This window comes from Odontesthes bonariensis, chromosome 2, assembly GCF_027942865.1.
Source record: "Odontesthes bonariensis isolate fOdoBon6 chromosome 2, fOdoBon6.hap1, whole genome shotgun sequence".
In the NCBI taxonomy this organism is placed as follows: domain Eukaryota; kingdom Metazoa; phylum Chordata; class Actinopteri; order Atheriniformes; family Atherinopsidae; genus Odontesthes; species Odontesthes bonariensis.
Window position 1 is genome coordinate 38,466,662 of NC_134507.1, and position 26,170 is coordinate 38,492,831.

The 26,170-nt window shown below is 42.9% G+C and overlaps 1 protein-coding gene, 1 non-coding gene and 1 pseudogene across 2 annotated transcripts; 1 reads left to right on the forward strand and 2 right to left on the reverse strand.

The window, feature by feature from the left end:
* The window catches only part of LOC142388029 (NLR family CARD domain-containing protein 3-like), a 483,074-nt pseudogene that overhangs the window by 252,306 nt on the left and 204,598 nt on the right, over positions 1–26,170 (reverse strand).
* On the forward strand, positions 3,127–4,800 carry LOC142398659 (tripartite motif-containing protein 16-like). The gene has a single exon (XM_075482745.1). The coding sequence runs from the start codon at positions 3,127–3,129 to the stop codon at positions 4,798–4,800; it is 1,674 nt and encodes a 557-aa protein (XP_075338860.1).
* On the reverse strand, positions 16,353–16,425 carry trnak-uuu (transfer RNA lysine (anticodon UUU)). The gene has a single exon. It is a non-coding gene; the product is annotated as a tRNA-Lys (tRNA).

Consider the following 26,170-nt stretch of genomic DNA (forward strand, 5'->3'; position numbering starts at 1 on the left):
CTGTACTTTTCCATGATGACCTAAAGTGATCCAGGAATGGGAAGACAAAACAATTGGGAAAGCCTGGGAAAGCAAGGCCAGATTCACACACACACATTGTTTGGCTGATCCAGAGAATATGACGAAGCATGTTGAACCTACTCATGTCCAATCATACTCGGTCGAGTGTGAGTCCAACCTATGAGGCTATAAATACAAATGATACCCGGAAATCGAGGCTCAGTCTGACAGACTTCCTGCGGGAGCTCTGTTCCACTGAGCCCAGCGCTGATATGCTTGACATGTGACTATCAATAAACACTTTATTTAACTTGAGATTCCTCCGGCTTGTTATAGAGCTGCCATTGAAAGAATCGATCTAACAGGAGGCAGATTTAGTTTTCAGACAGCTCAACTCTGCAGGTTTTTTACCTCTTCTGAAGTCCAACAGCTGTACGAGAGTTCATGTCTCATGTCATATACTTAGGCTAGGCGTCCACTATTCCGGCACGTCAACGTAACTCGCCGGATTGGATGCGTAGTTGTCGCCGTGTTGCTACTACACTGGGTGTGTGGGGCGTGTATGGCTCCGGGGGAAAGTAAATAACTTGTGATTTTAACCAACCGAAGTTTCTCCCTCTAAAAATTTGAGTTTTGGAGGGAAATTAATGTGTATGAATCGTCACCAATGGAACATTATTTCATATTGTACCATGGATCCAGATCTGCGAGCGAGGAGAGCTGCTGTGCTGCTGCTGCTGCTGCGACACAGGAGATCACATGATCTACTGTCATTGGATAACGCACTCCGTCTGCCGTGGCAAATTTGCATAAAGTCCGGCCGAGCCCAACTTTTTGACGTGCCGCGGGTCCGCCGCTCGCCGTGCCGGAATCCCAGCATGCTTTGCGAGCATGGCGACAACGATCGGCCGGATTTCATTGAAAATGAATTGAATGCGTTGGATACGGCTTGACGTGCCGGAATAGTGGACGCCTACCGTTACTCTGCTCTGAGGTCATTTGAGGGGAAACTGTGAGGCCAAGCACAATAAAGGTGACATTGGGTGAAAGAGGACAAAAATACCTACATTTTGAAGTATAATTTGTCAAGGTACAGCAGAAATTTTGGATGTGAGAGAAGTTTGTTTGAATTGTTTAGGTATTCATTTTGAGCTTGTCAAAGAAGAGTGTGAGACCCCATGACAGCAGAGTGAGAGGAGTCCTGATTTTTCCTAAAATTTAAACTGCCATTGTGTCAAAGCTATAAAATATATCAACAAACCCCTTAGTTCAATTAAAGTTGAGTCTTTCTTGGCCTGTTTAAACTTTGAATGATATCTCTATGATAAATTATGGCTGAGTTATGAGGCCTCCAAATAAGGCTACTTTTGTTGCATTATATATGAATTTTATTGCATTCCAATGGGCCAAAATTCATAGTATTTCCCAATTTTCCGGGAATCTGTTTGAGTAATGAGAGAGAAAAGTCATAGCACACTAATCCCTAGCGGTGGACACGTTGGGATATGCTATTTATCCCGGTCGGACCGACCGCGCGGGACTAGTTCTTTGCCAAATTCCTGATGGAAACAGGAGAATAATAAGTTTGCACAATAGAAATATGTGTGCCTTGATGACTTTGGTATTGGCACCCATAATAATTGTATTTATTTTCACTGAGGCTTGTGTAAACCACTGATTCTTTATAGTTTAAACTGGATTTTCATTACTGAGCTGATCTCATTCATCTGATGACACTCCTTAACTGTCACTGTTGAGAATGAGATTAAAGTCCCTAAAATTATTTATAGTTTAGAAAGAAATTGTTAGATTATTAGAAATGGTTGTTTTTAATGTTCATCGTGAGGAGTCATTGCTGTGGGGAAGGAGTTTGTCCAAGTTTGGGCTTGAGTTAATGTCTGAAAACATGGGGGATGGATGGTGACATCAGCGTCCTTTTGTCTTTCAGATCAATGCAACTGATTCAGGTCTTTGGCTGCATGGATGGGATTATCATGCAGGAGTCTTTAGGTCAGTTTGTGATCTGTGTGAAGCCTCAGTTGAAAGAAACAGTCGTTAGCAGAGATGTTCCTCAGAGTACAGCTGTTTATCTTCTATCACCACTTTTTGTCTTCTACACCTTTGTCTGTCCCCACACAAGTTCCATTTCAAACCTCAACCATCTGAGCTGTGAAACATCTTCTGCTTCAGCTACTGATCAAAGATAGAAGTTCTGAAATGATCTCCCACTCCTCCATTATAAATATACTGAAATCCCTGCGGTGGTTTAGAGTTCAGGTTTTTTTGGCATCAGATGGACCCTGATGTTGTCAGAGTACCGTCACATTATTCTGCTGTTTATGTTGTTTGTGTTTTCAGTGTGAACAAGAGTGGACAGAACACCAAAGGAACTCCATCTTAAGAAGCAGCTTCTTTTATACACAGTGACAAAGAGACAAAGAGGGTTTCATCAGGCTCAACCTGAAGACGCCAGTCAGTATACAGAGCTCGAAAGATAGATGATGATCAAACATGTCTGATGCAGTCTTAAGGAACCTTTAATCAGTAATATCTACATCTACATACGACAGTTCATGTTTCATGTCATGCACTTGAATGCATCAGTCAGAAGATTTAGGTGAGCCTCTCAGCACAAGATCATGATTTATAAATATCAACCTCCGCAGAGCGGAGCTGATTATATAAATATAAATGAAAAGCATGAAAATATTCAGAAACATTTACATTTCCTGTACAGCTGCCTGCTAAACGTATCTAACAATGTTGGTCTGATAGATGCAGAGAAAACAGATTTTCTTCATGTTCAACTTTCAGTGGACGGTTAATGAATGAATCTTTCCCTTCAACAGAAAACAAATAAGAATAATGCAACAAACCCTTGAACAATCCTGATTTAACTGCAGGATTGAGGTGAAACCAGCACTGTCCCTTTCAGAGAAGGAAACTTCCTTGTTCCCTCCCCAAACTGATCTGAAGGTGGGAGGATGTGTGAAACCATTGTGTGACAGTAGAGGAGCTCTTAAGTGAAGATCAGCTGCAATAAAAGGAGGTGGAATTTGTTTTGTAAGACAGCACAGACGGTGTTTCTGCTCTGAGAGTCACACACTGCTCTGCCAAATGGAGGAAATGGCAAATAAAATGGTTAAACTGGACCTGGAAAGCTTCTCTTGTTCGATCTGTCTGGATGTGCTGAAGGAGCCGGTGACTATTCCCTGTGGACACAGCTACTGCATGAACTGTATTAAAGGCTACTGGAATGGAAAGAATAAGAAGGGAATTCACAGCTGCCCTCAATGCATGAATACTTTCACACCAAGACCTATTCTGGAGAAAAGCACCATGTTAGCTGATTTAGTGGAGCAGCTGAAGAAGACTGGACTCCAAGCTGCTCCTGCTGATCACTGCTATGCTGGAGCTGAAGATGTGGCCTGTGATTTCTGCTCTGGAAGAAAGCTGAAAGCCATCAAGTCCTGTTTATTCTGTCTGGCCTCTTACTGTAAGGAACACCTTCAGCCTCATTATGATATGGCTCCATTCAAGAAACACAAGCTGGTGGGGCCCTCCAAGAAGCTCCAGGAGAACATCTGCTCTGTTCATGATGAGGTGATGAAGATGTTCTGCCGTACTGATCAGAAGTCTATCTGTTATCTCTGCCCTGTGGATGAACATAAAGGCCACGACACAGTGTCAGCTGCAGCAGAAAGGACTGAGAGGCAGAGAGAGCTGGAGGGGAGTCGACAACAGATCCAGCAGAGAATCCAGGACAGAGAGAAAGATGTGAAGCTGCTTCAGCAGGAGGTGGAGGCCATCAATCAGTCTGCTGATAAAACAGAGGAGCACAGCCAGAAGATCTTCACTGAGCTGATCCGTCTCCTCCAGAAAAGAAGCTCTGATGTGAAGCAGCAGATCAGATCCCAGCAGGAAGCTGAAGGGAGTCGAGTCAAAGAGCTTCAGGAGAAGCTGGAGCAGGAGATCACTGAGCTGAAGAGGAAAGATGCTGAGCTGAAGCAGCTCTCACACACAGAGGATCACAGCCAGTTTCTGCACAGCTACCCCTCAGTGTCAGCACTCAGTGAGTCTACACACTCACCCAGCATCAATATCCGTCCTCTGAGGCACTTTGAGGATGTGACAGCAGCTGTGTCAGAGCTCAGAGATAAACTACAGGACATCCTGAGAGAGGTTTGGACAAACAGCTCACTGACAGTCACTGTTGTGGATGTTTTACTGTCAGAACCAGAACCAGAACCAAAGAGCAGAGCTGACTTCTTAAAATATTCATGTGAAATCACACTGGATCCAAAAACAGCAAACACATATCTGTTACTGTCAGAGGGGAACAGAAAAGTGACATTAATGACACAACCTCAGTCTTACTCTGATCATCCAGACAGATTCAGAGATCGGTTTCAGGTCCTGAGCAGAGAGAGTCTGACTGGACGTTGTTACTGGGAGGTGGAGATGAGAGGGGGAGGAGCTGATGTAGCAGTCGCATACAAGAACATCAGCAGAGCAGGGGATGAAGGTGGATTTGGATTTAATGACAAATCTTTGGCATTAGATTGTTACAAAAACCAGAATGAATTTTGGTACAACAACATGGGAACCTCCATCTCAGGTCCTCAGTCCTCCAGAGTAGGAGTGTACCTGGATCACAGAGCAGGTGTTCTGTCCTTCTACAGCGTCTCTGAAACCATGACTCTCCTCCACAGAGTCCAGACCACATTCACTCAGCCACTCCACGCTGGAGTTAGATTTTGGGAATCTGGAGCCACAGCTGAGTTGTGTAAAGTGAAATAAATGTATTTAGTCAGTTTGTTGCTGAGAGTTCATTGCTGTGATGTCTCTGCGCTGCTGTTCTTTTTTTAATTTGCTGCTTTTTCCTGTGTTTGTGCAGCCATGGAGGATATCACTGCTAATGATGAGTTTGATTCATAGAAATATTTCTCCACTTGAAAATCCAGACTTCTCTGAGCTCTAAATATTAGTTGGATCCTTGTGTTGATGTATTTGTATGTTGTTTTTTCTGTTCCACTTCATGGAGCCAAACAGAGAAACCAGCAGACCTTCCTTTATCACAGATTATTTTCAAATCCCATCACTTTGTAAATGTGAAAATAATTCTGTAGTTTGTCTTACTTTGATTTGTTTCAGAGATCAAATGTTGTTGCTGTTTTCTAAATCAACCAACAAATGAGGAAGTCTCTTCTGAGATGTTCATTTCCAAGATCAGAATAAATCATGAGATCAGTTATCATGTTTAATGTGACAACAAATTGAAGTTTTTTGAGAAATACCACTTTATTGTTCTGACATTTATTCTTTAACAGTGAGGAACTATTTGTAGATGACTCATAACAACAAACTGAAGGGACATTATACAGTAACATGGTTCAACGTGATTACAATAAAACACATATTTATGTAGAAAGAATCAGCTCTATAAATATATAGTTATATGTGATATTTATGAATGTTTGATGTTATTTAATGAGAGTTGGGGAATAACAAAGATTGCTTTTCAGTTCTGTGTTGACCAAACAAAGGTCCCGACTGATATCAGGACAGCTGAGTCGCTGCCCATCTTTCGCCGCAGGCTGAAAACCCACCTCTTCAAGAAAAACTACCCTGCTCCGTCTTAGTTCCTTTCGCACTTATTGTTTCCTCCACCACTGGCACCCTCTATATTTTCATTACCCCCTACCCGAACCAGGGTTTGAATCCCATTTCTGCTTTTCTTACCTCTTTTATTTCTTCCCCTACCCGAACCAGGGTTTGCATCCCCACCCCGCTGTGACTGGTGTGCAGTTGGTGAGAGGCTGAGGTATCTGACTTATCGCACTTACTCTAGCACTAGTTTTGCTCTTAGCTGTTTGGTATTGGAAGGAAATGCACTTATGATTTCTTGTGACCTGAAGTTCTTTTTCCTACCGATGTTGAACGCACTTATTGTAAGTCGCTTTGGATAAAAGCGTCTGCAAAATGACCGTAATGTAAATGTAAATGTAATGTATGGCACAAATCTGAGGATAAAACCTTTCCTGTCATATTTGCTCATGGCATTGACTGGTGTCCCAAGATGGTTGGCAGTATTAAGCTTTAGTTGACAAGTGGGCTATAGTTCACTTATCCCGGAGATCATAGTTCATCAAATTTATTTTCAACTTGATGGTTTTTTCCAATGTCTTACTTCTTGATTACCACCATTGTTAGATTAATTTCCTTTGAACTATGATAACTTGCTTGACTCTTCCTAAAGAATCTGGTTCCCCATTGTTGATAGAAATATCAACGAGGTATTGATTTTCACTTCTGGCTGAAACGCATCAGTCAAGATAAAGAGAGGATTAGAAACTCATTGAAGATAGCTTGTGGGTGCAAGAGGAACACAGTATCAGCAGACATGGAAAAAGCATGTCATTATGTAGTGTTCTCCTGTGGGAGATACTTCAAGAAGATGGTGTAACTCACACAATGCTATGAGCCATTCACTCCCTCCCCAACCAGAGCCACTTGTATACCTACAGGGACTGGATTGTACAGTGGTAAGATTGCCACCTTTATTGTAGGTGACCTGTGCTCAAATCCCCTGCATGAAAGGTAATATCTCAAGTTGGGGTCCTTAGGAAAGACCCCGTTACCCTATCTGTAAGTTGCTTTGGATAAAAGTGTCTGCCAAATACATAAACATTAACGAACATACCTGCAGATGGTCACAAACTGGGTAGTGACGGAAAGAACTAGAAAATATCTGAAGATATGTTGATGGGTGCCAATGGAGCTACTGCCCACTGAGAGACAGAGGCTGTCATGTTATGGTCATATTATATTGGGAGCAGAAATGACACAGTGGCTGGCATAAACCTGTTATAACAGGTCAGCCATCTTGGCTGTGCCCTCAGAAGGAGTATAAGCTGTGTGATCAGTATTTTTGCAGACAGCTTCGTGGGTAAGAGGAGAGGAGCGCACACAATATGGCTCCAACTGGCAGGGAAAACTCGGTGTTCAATACTTATATGTGTGACTCGAACAAACAGTTGCCGTTCAAAAACTATGAGTCATATTAAAAAGATTCTTGAACCGTGAGTGCCAGAAGGGATAGCAAAAGCCACTGGTGTAAGTTTTTTGCTGTTGCTATGTACGGTATTTTTTTATGTCAGTTTTAAAAACAGCGTTCACATTGATTTGATAAGGAGATGAGTTTACATGGCTATAATGGCCCTCAATGGCAGCCCGAGTGGTCGTTCTCTGCGTTCGGAGGTCATTTGAGAGAAAACTTTGAGCCAAGCACAATCACGATGACATTTGGTGAAAGAGGACAAAAATACCTACATTTTTAAGTATTATCTTTCTAGGTGCAGCAGACATTTTGGATGTGAAAAAAGTTTGTTTGAGTTATTTTGGTATTAATTTCGAGCTTGTCAAAATAGAGTATGAGACCCCAGGATAGCAGAGTGAGAGGAGTCCTGATTTTTCCTAAAACTTAAACTGCCATTGTGTCAAAGCTATAAAATATATCAACAAACCCCTTAGCTCAATTAAAGTTGAGTCTTTCCTGGCCTGTTTAAACTTTGAATGATATCGCTATGATGAATTATGGCTGAGTTATGAGGCCTCCAAATAGGGCTACTTTTGTCGCATTATTTATTCATTTTAATGCATTTCCAATGGGCCAAAATTCACAGTATTTCCCAATTTTCCGGGAATCTGTTTGAGTAATGAGAGAGAAAAGTCATAGCACACTAGTCCCTATCGGTGAACATGCAGAGATATGCTTTTTATCCCGGTCGGACCAACCACGCGGGACTAGTTCAGTGCCGAAATTCGTTACGGAAACGGGAGAATAATAAGTATGCACAATAGAAATATGTGTGCCTTGATGCCTTTGGCATTGGCAACCATAATACTTGTCTTTATTTTCACTGAGGTTTGTGTAAACCACAGACTGTATATAGTTTAAACTGTGTTTTCATTACTGAGCTTATCTTATTCATCTGATGACACTCCTTAACTGTCACTGTTGAGAATGAGATTAAAATCCCTCAAATTATTTATAGTTTAGATAGAAATTGTTAGATTGTTAGAAATGTTTGGTTTTAATGTTCCTCATAAGAATGTAGAGTCATTGTTGTGCTGAAGGAGTTTGTCCAACTTTGGGGTTGAGTTAATGTCTGAAATCATGGGGGATGGATGGGGACATTCCCGTCCTTTTGTCTTTCAGATCAGTGCAACTGATTCAGGTCTTTGGCTGCATGGATGTGATTATCATGCAGGAGTCTGTAGGTCAGTTTGTAATCTGTCTGAAGCCTCAGTTGAAAGAAACAGTCGTTAGCAGAGATGTTTCTCAGAGTACAGCTGTTTATCTTCTATCACCACCTGGAACCTCCACTTTTTGTCTTCTACACTTTCGTCTGTCCCCACACAGGTTACATTTCAAACCTCAACCATCTGAGCTGTGAAACATCTTCTGCTTCAGATACTCATCACAGACATAAGTTCTGACAGGATCTCCCACTCCTCCATTATAAATATACTGAAATCCCTGCGGTGGTTTGGAGTTCAGTTTTTTTTTGGCATCAGATGGACCGTGACATTGTCAAAGTAGAGTCACATTATTTGAGGTTAATATATTAAAGCCAATTTTTGTCTCACATTCATCCCTCTGTCCAGATAAAAAGGATGCTTTTCTCCACCTAATAACTGAGCTCATCAGAGGCAGTCATCAGAGATAAAAGTAATCCTGCCTCCTCCGTTTGAATACCCCCTCTGACCAGGATGCATATAGACTTAGCTGCATATCAGCATGATCCTAAAATAAAGACTTTATCAGCACCTCAGACTGCCGCCTAACATGAAATGTTATGAGCAACACATAAATCACTGATCACACTGATCTGCTCAGCTGGGTTTTCTCTCTTCTGAACGGATGTTTGCTGTGAAGGTTTTTGTTGTTTCCTGCCAACTGAAAAAGGCTGGAAAAGAAGTCATTCTGCTGTTTATATTGTTTGTGTTTTCCGTGTGAACAAGAGTGGACAAAACACCACAGGAACTCCATCTTAAGATGCTGCTTCTTAAATACACAGTGACAAAGAGACAAAGAGGGTTTCTATCAGGCTCAATCTGAAGACTCCAGTCACTATACAGAGCTCCACAAATAGATGATGACCAAACATGTCTGATGCAGTCTTAAGAAACCTTTAATCGGTAATATCTACATGTGAGTTAAGAGCTAATATTTGACTCTTCTCTGGACTCTGTTCGAGCCAGCCAGGAGTACAGAAGGTTTGCAGGTTATACAGTCTGTGGTTTACACAAGCCTCAGTGAAAATGAATACAATTATTATGGGTGCCAATGCCAAAGGCATCAAGGAACACATATTACTATTGTGCATACTCATTATTCTCCCGTTTCCGTCACGAATTTCGGCAAGGAACTAGTCCCTCGCAGTTGGTCCGACCGGGATAAAACGCATATCTCCACATGTCCACCACTAGGGACTGGTGTGCTATGAATTTTCCTTTTCATTACTCAAACTGATTCCAGCAAAATTGGGAAATACTGTGAATTTTGGCCCATTGGAAATGCATTAGAATTCATATATAATGGGACAAAGGTAGCCCTATTTGGAGGCCTCACAACTCAGCCGTAGTTAATCATAGAGACATCATTCAAAGTTTAAACAGGACAGGAAAGGCCCGGCCTTAACTGAAGTAAATGGTTTGTTGATATGTTTTATAGCTTTGACATAATGGCAGTTTAAGTTTCAGGAAAAATCAGGACTCCTCTCACTCTCCTGTCCTGGGGTCTCAAACTCTATCTTGACAAGCTCGAAATTAATACCAAAATAACTCAAATAAACTTCTCTCATATCCAAAATGTCTGCTGCAACTAGACAAAATATACTTCACAATGTAGGTATTTTTGTTCTCTTTCACCAAATATTCCCCTCATTGTGCTTGGCCTCACGGTTTTCTCTCAAATGAACTCTGTTCATGAACTCTGTTCATCTGTTTTAACAGGTTTATGCCAGCCACAATACAATATGACAATAACATGACAGCCTCTGTCTCTCAGCGGGTTGTAGCTTCATTGGCATCCATCAAAATTTCTACAGAAATTTTGTAGTTCATTCTGTCACTGCCCAGTTTGTGACCATATGTATTTGGCAGAAACTTTTATCCAAAGCAACTCACAGGTAGGGTAAGGACCCCAACTGGAGGTATTAGCTTTCATGTAGGGGATTTGAGCCCAGGTCACCTACAATAAAGGAGGGAGGGACTGAATGGCTTTTAACATTGTGTGAGTTACACCATCTTCTTTTGTCTGAACTACATGTATAAGCTTATACGCAGAGGGTCGTTACCGTCACATGTGTCACTGAATACCCACCAATCTGCATGTCGTTAGTGTCTTTATCACCTCCGAATTGTCTACCTGCCTGACAGAGTGAGTTTTGGTCACAGAATCCAAGGTGAGAATGATTGTCAAACTGCCTCTGGAGGAGAGACAATGCTGCATTGTAGGTGCTGGGAAGGTGAAACCTGAGACCCCCTCCTCTGTTCAACAATGTTTTTTCCAGTTTTACATAAGCCGCTTTCGGACTGTAGGAACCTTTGGCAGTTCTAATAACCTTTTAATCCGCGGGGCCGTTTTCTCCCGTGTTCGGACATACAGCAACTCGGGGCTTTCTCCCTTAGTTCCTATAACTATTTAGCTCCTTCTCCGAGGTCGGGTCTTTTCATGGTTCTATAGAACTAATCTAAGGGAGGTGTGTGGTGGTCGGTAGCTACGCCCCATGTAATTCTATCACGGCTGAAATGTTTCCTCATATGACACAGACACAACCAGCGGGTGTTTAATAAGTTAACTTACACTGGTCTCATTTGTCTGCAGCGCTCTGCTCTCCTTTCTTCCTTCATGAAATAAAAAAAGTATCTCCTGACTCTCTCTGTGTGCTCTTCCAGCCTCGATATTAGACGCCTGATGTGATTGTCCATGATTAGTATCACCATCATGCAGACCATAAACACAGTGGCCTCCCCGCTCTCCATATTAGCTTCTTGGTGGTGTTTTTTCTACTCTCCTTACTTTTACCGTATTGTTTTGTGTTTGAATGTAGCGCTAAACGGCTAACGGCTAACACGTCACTGAAGCAGACGGCTGCGCGCGGCGCATCAGTCCCTATCAGGTCCCGACTCATGTGCGAATGCAGACTGAAACAGTTCCGCTGGGGAAGGACAGTTATCAGAACGAAATTCGAGGAGGGTAGTTCTGATAACTACTTTCTTAGAACGGTCTGTCCGAAAGCGGCTATTGATGGGCTCTTTGATTCCTCTCTCTAACTACCTGTCCTCTCTGTCCAGAATGTGGACATTACTGTCCTCCAAAGAGTGTCCCTTCTCTTTGAGATGAAGGTGCACTGCTGAGTCTTGACCTGAAGAGGTGGCTCTCCTGTGTTGTGCCATATGCTTGTGGAGCTGTTGTTTGGTCTCTCCTATAAAGAGGTCTGCACAGTCTTTGCTGCACTGCATACATGACACCACCCAGTTTGTGTTTGGGTGTTTAATCCTTTGGGTGAACCAGTCTCTGTCTGAGGGTGTTCTTGGGTTTACTGAAATTAGTTGTATGAACTCAGGTCAATGAGGCCTACAAGGCATTAATACTTGAAAGAGACTTTAGGTAATATTTATGTATTACGGATTTAAAATAAACTAGGATGTTCTGGGTCAAAGTGGCCAGAACACAGACAGAGTTCAGTGTAAATGAACAGAACAGGAGCTTTGACCTCCTCTGCATCCCTGTGAGCAGGATGAAGGCGCCCTCTTGTGTTAGTTTTCAGATTTCAGCTTTGAAACTGCAGGGAGACATGAGAAAGCTTCACTGAGGCTTTGGCAGATTCAACAACATGAGGAAAGAGAAGTTTAAATATGTGTAACATAACACTGTGTCAGTTTGTTCACAGGACTCACAACCTGTAACACTGATGCTGCTTTCAGGGAACTTCTTCCTTTTATAATTATTTTTTTGTAAACTTTAACTTAATCAATAAGTGGCAGATTAAACAGCACAGTTACCTCTCCATCTGCAGCCTCCAAAGCCGACTGAAACTGAGGAGTCAGCTGGAAACTCCACCTTACTGTTACCTGCTCCACCCAAACTCGTACCTATGACGACCCTTAAACTATACGTGGAACAGAACAACGAGAGTTCATGTTTCATTTCATGCACCTGAATGCATCAGTCAGAAGATTTAGGTGAGCTTATCAGCAGAAGATCATGATTTATAAATATCAACCTCCGCAGAGCGGAGCTGATTATATAAATATAAATGAAAAGCATGAAAATATTCAGAAACATTTACATTTCCTGTACAGCTGCCTGCTAAACGTATCTAACAATGTTGGTCTGATAGATGCAGAGAAAACAGATTTTCTTCATGTTCAACTTTCAGTGGAAGGTTAATGAATGAATATTTCCCTTCAACAGAAAATAAATAAGAATAATTTAACAAACCCTTGAACAATCCTGACTTTACTGCAGGATTGAGGTGCAACCAGCACTGTCCCTTTCAGTGAAGGAAGCTTCCTTGTTCCCTCCCCAAACTGATCTGAAGGTGGGAGGATGTGTGAAACCATTGTGTGACAGTAGAGGAGCTCTTAACACTCTGGAGTCTAAAACCCACTGGTGGTTTCTTTTGACACATCTCCAAAAACACATCTGTAACTCTGAGTTTTTGTCATTCAAACATATGAGTGACACCATTAAAAACCTTGAAACTTGTAGTTTTCAAATATATATATATTAAAATAAATTATATAGCTGGCCCTTTTTAAAGAGAGTGAACAGAAATCTTTGGATTTTCTGTACTCTCAGACTGCAGCAGCCTCCTACGCCACACCTATCACTATTATACTATTACACCACCACAGCGCTTTCTTCCTGCAAGGGAGCCTGGTGTTCAGCTGAGGGCAGAGGACAACCACACTCTTCTGGACCTCTTCAAGCTGTTTTTTTCAGAGAATGTTGTGCAAACCCTCTGCCGCAACACCAACAAGCAAGCTGCCGGGAAGGTTGCCAGAGGTGCAAAGTACAGATGGGTTGATGTTGGAGTTGCAGAATTCTACCAATTCCTTGGGCTGATGTTCTACACGAGCATGCTCAAGGTGAAACATGTCACTGACTGCTGGAGGAGAAACACCATCTTCTCTATCCCTTTTCCAGCACAGACTATGGCAAGGGACAGATACAGAACAATCTTCTGGAATCTGCACATAAGTGACCCAGATGAAGACAAAGAAAATGATGCCAAGAAGGGAACCTCAGCACATGACAAGCTGTTCCGTGTCAAACCACTTATGGACACCATCAGAAATGTCTGCAAACCATTCTACCACCCCCGCAGGAACATTTCTGTGGGTGAACGCATGGTGGCTTCCAGATGTCATGCTATGAGACAGTATATGAAGGACAAACCAACTAAGTGGGGCTTCAAGTTGTTTGTGCTTGCAGACTCCAGCAATGGATACACTGTCAACTTTTCTGTATACACAGGAAAGAACAATTTTCCCATGGGCCATGGACTCTCTTATGACTCTGTCATGACACTGACTGACAAAGGATATTTGGGATCTGGATACAATGTCTTCATGGACAATTTTTACACGAGCCCAAAGCTTTTCAAGGATTTGCATGATGCCAAGTTTGGTGCTTGCGGAACCTACAGAGAATCCCGGAGGGACTGCCCACGCAGTAGCATCAATGCACTGGCAAAGCATTCACCTAGAGGAGAAATGCGCTGGATAAGAGATGGTCCTGTTGTCTATGTGAAGTGGATGGATACACGAGAGGTGTCTGTCTGCTCCACCATCCACGCAGCCTACACTGGAGATGCAGTGCAGCGAAGAGTGAAGAGCAAACAGGGTCTCTGGTCAAGAAAATCTGTTCCATTCCCCAAACCTGTGATAGAGTACAACAAGCACATGGGTGGTGTGGATTTATCCAACCAGTTGCTCCAGTATTACACAACACAGCATAAAACTGTAAAGTGGTACAAGAAGCTCTTTCTTCACTTCTTGGACATCGCTTCAACAAATGCCTACATTCTCCACAAAGAGCTCATGCAAAGCATGCACAAGAAAAGCATGACCCACAAGCAGTTCATTGAGAAGCTTACTGCAGAGCTGTGTGGTGTATCATTGCATTGCGAGGAACCAAAGGCTCCACCAAAGGAAGATGGCAGGCTACACTTGCCAGTTTGCGGGGCTGGATCATCCACAGATGGGAAGAGAGCCAGTGATGGTCGCAGACGCTGTGTGTACTGCATACAGCAGGGCAAAGTAATGAAAACTCTCTGGAAGTGCACAGTGTGTGCTGTCTACCTCTGCCTTCAAACAGACAGAAACTGTTATGTTGCTTGGCACAGCTGATTGGAACTGAATCTTACTGTAGATCTACTACACAAATGCTTGAGCTGCCCTAGTCCCAGGGCAGACTCTTTGTCATGATGTGTATGTGTGTGTACTCTACTTTACTAGAAAAAAAAAACTAACCCTACTTTGCATCTGCACTGTGTAACTATTTATCTGATTTATACTTTATATTTTCATACTGTGTATTTACATTTTTTGTACTTTGAAGACACTTTGTATACTGCACTGACACAATAGAGTGTGGGGGAAGGCAGCAATGTCCTGCCAGTGACAGACAATTATCACATGGAGAGTGACAGGGGGGTGGGGGCAATCAGGGGTGTTACACACCCATCTAATTAGTATTCAACTAACAGAGACACTGCCTGGAGTTACAATTACTTTTTTACAGTTTGTGTGAAAACAAAAAAACATTTCTGACTGCACTTTTTACTTTTATGCAGCCAACACTTTTGTTTACAAGGTTCAACCTTCAAAAGTCTTGGCTAGATATATTTATTGTGTGTTTTCTTGCACTGTTTGAAGACCTCTAAAACTTGTTTTTTGTACAGTTGTGTTTCCCCTCAATTTAAATAAAACTTGTTTGTATTACATTCACTTCACTCTCATATTGTTTTTTGTTAGGCTTTTCAGAATACAACCATATGTGTCACTTTTGCATGGATGTTTACAGTTAGTTGAAATACTTGAAAATGTCAAGGTGGTGACAACTGCCTCAAAGTCTCTGAAAAGGCCTTAGGCTGCGGCTACACGAAAACGTTTTTCACTGTAAACGATATTTTTTCTTATCGTTTCGCTGTCGCGGCCACACGGAGCCGGCGTTCCCACTACCCCAAAACGATAGTTTTTGAGAACGGGTTCCAGAGTGGGAAAGTTTGAAAACGGCCTCGTTTCGTTTCCATTGTTACAGCTAAAACGTTTTTGCGTCAGTCAAACGTTGACGCTGTGAGCCAATTTTAACACTTCTCTATTGTCTCACAGCGTGGCGTGACACAGTGGCGTGTGTACTGCATCGTTTCATCGTTTTCATCCGTTTTCGTCTGGACCTGAGTCTTTACAGCAGCGCGTTGCCGTGTGGTCGCAAGAATTTTCGTACCCGTTTTAAAAAAAAACCTTGTTTCGTTTTCGTGTAGCCGTAGCCTTAGACTCCATGAGGGTTAAAGATTCAACAAAGAGAAACATGCAGCTGAACCTAAAACTTGAACAGAGAACTTACAGGAGAGGTTTTTAATGCTTTTATGCATCAATCTTTACTTCATTGGCTCCCTCCATGGGATTCAAATTTGGAACATTTTTCTAATAAAAGAAAAAGATGTCAAGGCTCAGAAAGCACCTTTATCATTGTTTTACTGTGTAATATGTAGGATCCATAAACTCATTTATTACCAGCTCTATCAGCATGGAGAGAATCCCCTTTTCTCCCAAAAGATCCCAGGTGCTGCTCCTGAGGTGTTTCTGTAAGTTTATCACACCAGCTGGTGAAATGATATGAGTCCCTCTACAGTTGTTGTAGATATCAGCTGAGATTCAAACTAAAAGACACATTTTGTGTCTGAAACTGTGAGAGACTGTTCAAGTGGGACTGAAAGCAGATTCAGAGGGTTGTGATGTATGTTTTTCCACCCAAATGATCTGATAACTGTCAGAGATGCAGCAGTGCTATGAAATCCACTTTAGAAGCTGCAGTTATTGGACACAATGAGAGCTGACCATCTCTGTGGCTCAGAGGAAAACTGAGCAACAATGTATTTTAGATAACTTATATATTTATTTATTATTTATATATTTCTATAACTTACAAATGAGGATATAACGATGCAGCTAACAGCAAAGCATCAGCCAGGCTCTGTCAGAGGTGACAGTGTAGAAACAGAGTGCAGGCATAGAGGGAAGTACAGGTTAAGTGGGAAATTACATTTCTACACCTGAACAGGGACTTGAACCCTGGACCCTCAGATTAAAAGTCTGATGCTCTACCAACTGAGCTATCCAGGCCCTATGAAAGCTTGTCTGAGTGACAGCTGACATCTGAAACACTTCCTGAGTCCAAAGCTGTGACGCTGTTTTCTGAACAAATGCCTGGTTGATGTGAACTTGTGTTGCAGCCACTGAGCATAAAGAAGAAGGCCTTCATGGAGGGAAACAGGGAGTTAAGGAGGAGTGTGAAGAAAAAAGGAAGAGAGCAAGTCGGTGGGAAACTATCTGCAGCAGAACAGTGTGAGGGATGTGTGGTCAGGAATGGAAAAGCTCACAGGCTTTGGGATAATGTGGGATCAGACAGATGGAAGAGTTCAGACAAACTCAGCATGCTGCTGCCTCCTGCTACAGACCTCACATCCTCCATGTACCAACAGCTTCCCTGTCACACCTCAGCACATCTACATGAAACTATCACATCTATAGGAAAATAAACTATGGCCTCATCTGGATACAAACAAAAGAGATGATTGTGGATTTTAGGAGGAGCAGCAGTCAGCTGAGCACCGTCTCCATCCTCGGTGAAGAGGTGGTTGAGGATTACAGATACCTGAGGGTTCACCTGGACAGCAGACTGGACTGGAAATGCAACACTGAGGCTGTCTACAAGATGGGACATTCACTAAACTGTTCCTATAGCTGTATATATGCTAACTGAGTTGGCATGGGTTGGTGCACTAAACACATGTTACAGAGTTTAATATTTCTGCATCTTTTAGTAAAAACAGTAAAGAATGAGTGTATATTTCCAGCCAAATTCCCAATAAAGCTGCTCTCATCCACATATTTTTCTGTTTCTTCTGTCAGACGGCTAAACTGAAAATCAGCCCATTAAGACTACGGGTCAACTCGTGGTCACTTAAAGCATGTCCAGACTGTCGCTCTGCTCCAATAAAATCCTGATTTTGTAACCGCAGCCTCATGTGAGAAAATCACCCTTCAGGTGACTTAAAGACAACATGTTGGCAGCGATTTCAGCTGCACTTACATGCAGCGTGATGTCCCACAGAGAAAGTTAGAGGCAGCAGAATGTCAGGAAGGTTTTCTGCACAGTCTATCCCGTGCATGTACGCTGGGACAACATGGTGGTCCAGTTAAATGGACGAGTACACCTGGAACTGAAGCTGGACTTACCTGTGCATGCAAGCGTTCTGAATGTCCTGATCAAGATAAAAATATGTAACATACAGAACAAAAAGCATCCATCTCCAGCTGAAAACATGAAACCTGCATCCTACAAATAAAATGTTCCACTGGGGTGACCCACCCAAGTTGGTTATTAGGAGGAAATTTCAGAAATATCCTCAAAACCAGTTTTTCTCAGTGTGCAGACTTCAGCTTTTTGTTTTAAGTTTTGAACAAAGAAAATAGACTCAAATGTAACCTCTCTTCTATGCATATTCAGAACTTATTTAAATCTCTTCCAGAAAAACTCTTGTTTTGATCATTTTCTTTAAAATAAACATTTTTAAAAAGCTAACTGACCATGTGCTCTGTTTTACATATAACACCAGTTATAGAGGTAAACACGCAAAGTTAACATATTGACAGGTTTCAAATGTATTTTTCAGTGGCGGCCGTGCTTTGGCTCACTGGGCCTTCAGTGCGGGTTTACCGTCCATTCAGAGTCGCTATTTAAATCCGTCCTGAGTGCCCACATGGATCTGGATCTCACTAACCGTGCTGTATGCCAATAAACACAGAGAGACAGCTGCTAGAAGACTTTCTTCTGCAGGTTTCCTTCTGATTTATTTATTTTTAAACACATATTCAGCAGCAGGATGTTTATTCATCAATTAGCCTACTAATAATGAACTATGAGAGGCATTTCACGTGTTGAGAGCGACTTCCATTGTTATTGTTATTGTTATCACGTATATCAGCAGTTCAGAATATTTGATCATTTATATTTATAATTTAATATTTATACATGTAAATAAAATACATAATACTCACAAGAGGTCCTGATTATTATCTATTTATTGACATATCACTGAGATGCTCCACATGTGAGTCCATTGTTGCCAGTTAACTGCAGCCTTGCACCTTTCAGCAGCAGCTGTTACCGCTGAGCAATCAGTTCCCTCTGCACTGAGGATCATATGAAAGCAGCTCCTGCAGCTTCAGGTTAGTGTCACAGGGCTCTGAACTTTGTGTTAGTGCAGTCTGTCAGGAGCAGGTCCCAGGCAAGCTTTAATTATATTGCAGCAGAATGAGGTGAGTAACTTCTAGTCTGTCCCAGTGCTTCTAAGTGGTGGCACTGAACCTCTGCTGCCTTAAATGTCTGAGGCAAGCAGAACCTCATTTGGTCGCAGCATTACACTATGTTTATACAGTTAAGCTCAACAGGACTGGGCATGTTAAGGGGAGGTGGTGGTCGGACCCCACTGGTCTCTAAATGTACTCAGAACTTCATATGAGATGTCCCTGTTTCTGCAGGGTTTTGTGGATTTCTTGTGTGCTGATTGGAAGCATCGCCTGCATTCCTGCACAAAGCGGTAAGCTGATCCCAATCAAAGCTCAGCAACTAAAAGCAGTTTAAATTGACTCGGTGTGTAAATGGAAGGCTGATCTTAATTCTCTGTTTCCTCACCCATGTATTCAGTTTATGGACAAGATCTATCTAAGCCAATGTATCAGAAACAAACTGGAACCAGTGGTTCTGGAGCACAGCAGCATGGTGCTCAGGGAGGTCAGTCTGGAGCTCCTGGCAGCAATTACCAGTTTGAAGATGGGAGCTGGAGCCTTTCATCTGACACCAGCGGCGAGGACGAGCCAGTCTTCACTCCTGTGGCCGACGAGGATCAAGTCTACGCTTACAAATCTCGGTCCCGCTACAACAAGAAGCGTGTGCTGTTCACCCAGTTCCGCTACACCCCAACAGAATCTGAGCCAGACCACGGCAAAACCTCTCAGCACAAGGTTCAAGTTCAGAGCGGCTTCTGAGGCTCTTTCTGGTGAGGCTCATTTTACTCTGCATGTGTGCTCTCTGTAGCTGCTGGTAGGTGACTGACTTTCTTTGTCTTGCAGATCTACATATTCTAGAGGCATCGCTGCTGCTACCGCTTGAATAAATGGCTTTAACTTGAATACCTTGTTGCTCCATCAAATGGCTCCTAGCTGTCTCTGGGTCATCCAGTTGTGGGTTGGAGGGGATAGTTGAGGGCCTGACAGGTTGACATGACTTAATCCTATAAATAAGGTGTTGGCCTTAACTTAAGGACAGTATCTGATCAAAGGTGAGCTTGTGAAGGTCTTGACTGCTTCAGCTTGGAATGCATTCCCAACTAAAAATGGCTGAAAAGCCAACTGCAGCTCTCTGACAGCAGTGGGTAAAGGTGTGGCCTTGAGCTCTATCAGAAGATTCCACTGCTGCATATTGTGCTGAGGGGGAAACCTTTCCACTCTGTAGCAGTCCTCACCCTACAGCTCTGGGTAAGGGCAGACCCATCAGATGCTAGGGCCATGTGAAACCTGGACAGTAGTTTCTGCAAGTCCATGACCGAGGATGGCTTCATAACATCGTCTGCGGTTGCAAAGGTCTTGTACTCTGAATACTTGTAATGACGCTTGTGCTACACAAATCAAAAGCTGTGGCAGCTACTTTTAGTGAAGTGGCTTGGAAACAAAATTCATAGGCTCAATGTTGTCACTTACTTACTACCTGGAAGTAAGTTGGATCAGGTGGTGGGGGCAAACATCTAGTAGAGGACCCTATTCATGACATCTTAAACACAAAGCTGAGTATTTTTATTAAATGTACATTACCATTGAGGTTGGGTCATGGAAACTGAAAGGAGCCTCTCAGCCTCAATTGCAGAGGTGTGGCCAGAAGGTCATCATTGCCTATCAGGACAGTAGCATAGGACCTGCTCGTGAATATTAGCATGTAGGGAAAAATTCAAACTGTAGAAAAAGGCCTTTTGTGTTGGGTTGTTCAGGAGGTTGACCTGAAGCAGGTACCAGGTGGCCAAAAGGGCCGCATCATCAGTAGCTGCTCAAGCTAAAATTCAGGGATGGGAAGAATTTCTCATCTGGCTGCCTATAAGGTTCAGGATCCAGTTTAAAATTCTTATCACATACAAAGCCTTTAATCATCAGGCACCTGGTTACATCTGTGACCTGATCCACCCCTATTACACAACCAGGTCTCTTAGGTCCTCAGACCAGAGCTTATTGACTGTCCCCCGCTCTTGTCTAAAGACAAAGGGTGATCGTGCCTTTGAGGTATTGGCTCCAACTCTTTGGAACTCTCTTCCCCTATGTCTACGGTCTGCAACTTCTTTAGACATTTTCAAAAAGAATCTGAAGACCCACCTATTTAAAATAGCTTTTATCCGTTCTTAAAGTGCCCATCTGCTCTGTCGCCTCATGCTTTTCTGCTATTACTGTGTTTTCTTATATGTGTGTATATGAAATGTTGACTTGCATCGTATTGTGAAGCACTTTGTGAATTTTATTTTCTGAACGGTGCTATACAAATAAATTTATTATTATCTGTTCCCATTTCTTTGTATCTATAAAATAACAGTTTGACATGCATGAAATGGCATTTTTGCAGAAACCAGGTAATTCCCTGAGAGATGCATCTGTACCTTCAGCTGTTCAATGAAGCCTCATCAGAAATGGTCTCCATGGAAGGGTGGCTGTCAAGAAGCCGTTCTTAAGGAGGGGAAACAGGGAGAAAAGGCTGAGCTATGAAAAATGGCACAAAAAGTGGACTGAAAATCAGGTCTGATGGAGGGATGAATCCTCCCCAGAGCCCGGGGAGGGTTTGAATAAATGTGTTAAAAAAATTAATAAATCCAACAACTCTCATTGATTCTGTCCATTCCATCAGATTTTACAGATCAAACATCTATTTTGTTCTACATTTGGATGCAAGAAGGCGAGCCAGGTGTTGGAATATATTCAGTTAAGTCGTGAGCTGTACAACCACACAGTGGACTGTGCACAAAAGCATTCACTATCCTGTCTGGAACATGAACAAACATGTCTGATTAATACTGGGCATTATGCAACATCAAATGTTCCATCTATATGTGAGAATCAGATGTCTTACCTGGTCGTCCCTACAGCAAGGACACTGCCTGTGGGGACTGCTTGCAAATAGTCGACATATATTGACTAATAATTAAAAGAAAAGCTTCTGTGGACTTGTTTCCACACTTTAAGTCACTCACATTGTAAACCTGCAGGTTGCAGTTTAAATATGAACATGATAAAGTCTGGTCTTTGTTGGATTTTATGAAAGTAATTATGAGGACAGATGATGTGAACTACTGTAACAAATGTTAGTTTTCAGAATTAAAACAACCTGGGGATATAAATATTCTCATTTTCATAAATAAATATGAAGTTCAGGTGTGACAGTCAACATTTTACAGTAAAAAAGACTTTCTCAGAAAATTAGACCTATATTAAAAAAGAGCATTATTCAAATAGACGCATTTTCCCTTTTAAATGAGTTAAAAATGTAACTTTAACTTCAGTGTATTTTCAGTACAGTTCCACCTCACTGATGGCTGGTAAAGCCTCCACAGTACAAAGAACAGAAAACAGTCGCCTACAGACTATAAAGTGCTCAAATGTCACATTTCCCATGTTGGAAGTTTGCTGTGTCACAGGGAGTCTGTGGGAGTCTGTGGTTGTTCTCACAAGGCAACAAGTTTTCAGGAGGAATGATGGAAATCCACAGAAATCGTCAAGACAAATTTGAGAAACACTTCCAGATATGAACAAAATGATGGCACAAGGTGCTTTAAACATTTAACCTCCGTTATGTCCTGTTTAATCAAGTTCATCTGAAATAAATCTAAGATCTCCTCCATATCACTTAATAAAAGAGCAGCTCTGCATCATGTTGTCTCACGTTTCTACATCTCAGCTCAGATACTAATCTGAGCTTTAAAGGAGCCATGGCATGAAATTTTCACTTTTTAAGGTTGTTTAACATTAATATGAGTTCCTCTAGCCTGCCTGCGGCCCCCCAGTGGCTAAAAATGACGATAGACCTAAACTATGCAATAGAAATTAATTTCCGCCTTTGGTAATGTGACCATGCAGATGGCCTGATCGGGAAAGCTGCCTCTTATGACGTGGAGCCTCATATGATGTCGAGGTTATTTCCACCCAGAACCCATATATGGCTATGCCAAAACTGCCTTTCCCCGCCCACAGCTCTTTGGCCAGCTCATTGCGCTGTATATGGATGTAAAAAATCTGTTTAGAGCTCCTGGATCAGAACCTCTAAAGAGCCAGTGGACAGATTTAGTTTTTTCTGGGAAAGTGACGACAGAACCGAAGAGATTTGTGTATGTGTGCGCCAAACATTTCACCAACGAATGTTTCCACCACCCTCCACTTTGCCCCGCCTTTCTCCCCCTAATTTGCATTTAAAGCTGCAGACCCTAAACAGCTCATTCTGAGGATCCTAAGGAAAGCTCATTTTCGGGACTGGCTGTAATTCTGCACCAAGGCAGAATTTTTGGGAAAAAAACTCAGATACAGTATAATGGGACCACTAAAGCCTTTAAAAATATATAAAAACCTCCATTTATTTTCATGCCATGGCACCTTTAAACATCTCAGAGGGCGCATAAGGCAGTTAGCGTGACTTTAGTAAGAATCCACCCTCTGCTATGTTCCAAACACATCCATGCTTCTAGATCCTCTGGATGAGAGAGCTGCAGAGCTCCTTATTCCTGCCAAGGAGTCAACATTATTTTAGAATTATTTCCAGAACTCAGCAGGTTAACTTACTAAGACTCCAGTCTTATGTCACGCTGAGCTCACTTTTTCCCTTTGAAACCCAACTAGCAGCTCCCACTAGTGAAGTGGACATGTGATGTGTTGGACCCCAATTTCATGACTGTGACGTGTTTGTGACGTATTAGAACCGAGGTTATAACCTGGAGTCCTTCAGACCAAATCTCTGTCACTCCCCTCACACTCCCCAGCCAGAGATTAGGGGCCCACAGTGATCTGCAGGACTTTGGTCCAGATGTTTAACACCGTATCTGACCAAGCGGAATTCACCTTCTTTAAAACATCCCATGTTCATTCCTCACATGTTGCAACAAACCTTTTTAAATGGGATGTCAGAAGTGTTCATTTTCTGAGCTGAATTGAATGCAGCACGATCTGACTGGGTCCCAGGTGAGGTTTATGAGTGTAATTAGAGCAGGTAGAGCACCAATATAAAGTCAGCTGCAGCCTCAGATGAGTTACAGCACAAATCTTCTCTCAACAGCAGTCACTAGATTGCTGTTTTGGACCAGTTTTATCTGAATTGTGTTGCTGCTGTTTTGTCTTGTTCAACATGTTGTTTAAGGTTTTCTTCAGGTGAGTCTTCATGTTTAATGGTTTAGGTTTTTGTTCTCCTATATACTAAAGTTTCTTTCTTTTCTTTTGAAATCCAAACAGGATTTCCTGGCTTTGTGTCCTGCTCTTCAGCATTGGAACATGTTATTCCCCCCCAGAAAAGCAAGTATATCAACATTTAGGTGCACTTTATATAAAGGCAGCCAACATGGGAAGTTGTTTAGGAATGAGAGAGAAGAGGGTCTGCAACTATATTAATCATGCAGCACCAAATCTTCCAATATATTAGACTTCAGGTTTTATGACCCACTTGAACTGCAGATACTCGTTTAGCTTTCTTTTTGTTACTAAACATATTGGCAGTGATACAGAGGCTACTGACAGCATGACCAACCATGCTGTCATACTTTGCTTCAACTAATTTCTTGGCTCAGGTCAAAACAGTGGATCCTCTGGTGGTAGCACGTCTGGCTACGGCAGCGGCGTCTCCTCTGGGTCTGGCTACGGCAGCGGCGTCTCCTCTGGGTCTGGCTACGGCAGCGGCGTCACCTCTGGGTCTGGCTACGGCAGCGGCGTCACCTCTGGGTCTGGCTACGGCAGCGGCGTCTCCTCTGGGTCTGGCTACGGCAGCGGCGTCTCCTCTGGCTCTGGCTACGGCAGCGGCGTCTCCTCTGGCTCTGGCTACGGCAGCGGCGTCTCCTCTGGCTCTGGCTACGGCAGCGGCGTCTCCTCTGGCTCTGGCTACGGCAGCGGCGTCTCCTCTGGCTCTGGCTACGGCAGCGGCGTCTCCTCTGGCTCTGGCTACGGCAGCGGCGTCTCCTCTGGCTCTGGCTACGGCAGCGGCGTCTCCTCTGGCTCTGGCTACGGCAGCGGCGTCTCCTCTGGCTCTGGCTACGGCAGCGACTTCTCTGGGTCTAATGCTGGCTTTACTGCGCAGGACGCAGACTTTGCTCGTTTCCTTGCTGCCCTAATGAACTTGAAGATCGACCGTTCTTTCCCACAGTCTGCCTGGACCTCCGACCAGGTCCCTAAGGACACATCTGAGATGCGCGCTCTATACCCTTCATCCCACGTCGTCCAGTCCAGCAATGGCTACCAACGAGCCCGCGACTCCAGTTCGTACGCCAAATACTCCCAGGATGCTTTTGACCACTTTGATGCCAAGACTGGGTCTAAAGGGCAGAAGTTGTACTAAGGTAAAGCTGGACTAGTGTCTGAAGTATTGAGACTCCTGTATCAATACTGACCCCTTCTGTTTTCTGCAGGTGACTCTCATGGACACTTCCATGGAGATTCCAACATGTGGCTGAGCTCTGGCAAAATAAACTTGACCAATAATACGTGGTCTGTGTATTGAATACTTGATCTCAAGGTTTGTTTTCACTTCATAGAAGATTTGAGTCTTTACCACACCCACTGAGGCTGACTCTGCTTTTGAAGGGCAAACTGAATACTTCTGCTTTAAATTCTACCACTACATGTTTCCTTCTCATGGTTGAATTGCATTACAAACCCACACCAAAATAACTTGATGAAGCTCAATACAGTGGCCCTGCTTGCCCTTGTACCATGAAGGTGCCTTGGTTAAATCTGCACTCGCTGGCCTTTTCCAAGCTTTAATTGTATGTGACTCGTTAGCCTACGCTACGTAGCTTTGCCCCTCCTCTGCTTAGCACCACTTGGTGTCTTCTGTGTGCCTCATCAGAGCCATACATCCCTCTTAACCAACTGTCTTGACTTGCTCTCTGTGTGTGCGGCCTTTATTCATCTCACCTGGGACACCAGCTGGAGGGCTTATGACCCTGTACATATTGCTTGAAATACTCTTCACACCCCCATTGCAACTAATTAAAAGTTTTAGTGGCCTCTTGGAACAAACAATCCAGGAAAAAAAACTATCCAATCATACTGAACGGACTGTTAACGATGATTGCGTTCTGATGCGTCTATCAAACTGCAATCTGCTCCTCCTTCCCCCTGTGCGCGTACCCTTCTTCGTGAACAAATTACGTATGCCCAGAAGCTTGGCAGGAAGCTAAACTAGAGCCAGCTTGGCTAGCATTATTAAACATATAGTTAGCATACTAAATACAGCAACGATCGACGCTTGTTGTCAGAACAGCGCTCGTGCACCTTCGTGCTCATGTACTCTAGAGGCGTGCCTTTGGGGGGAAAGTCTGAAGAAAGGGGTTGGGACTTTTGACCTGTGTATTTTCAAAATGCAGCTTCGCTGGACTCAAAATCCAGGATCTCCTACCCTACCTTTAATACAGGCTCGGTCCTGAATATGACATCATTGCATCTTCCCATGTTGGGATTTTCATCCTACACGAGACTTAAAGGAGACATATTTTACCTCTTTAAACAAGTTAGAATTGGTCTATTGGCTATACAAAACATGTTCATGAAGTTCTTTGCACAAAATCACTCTCACATAAAG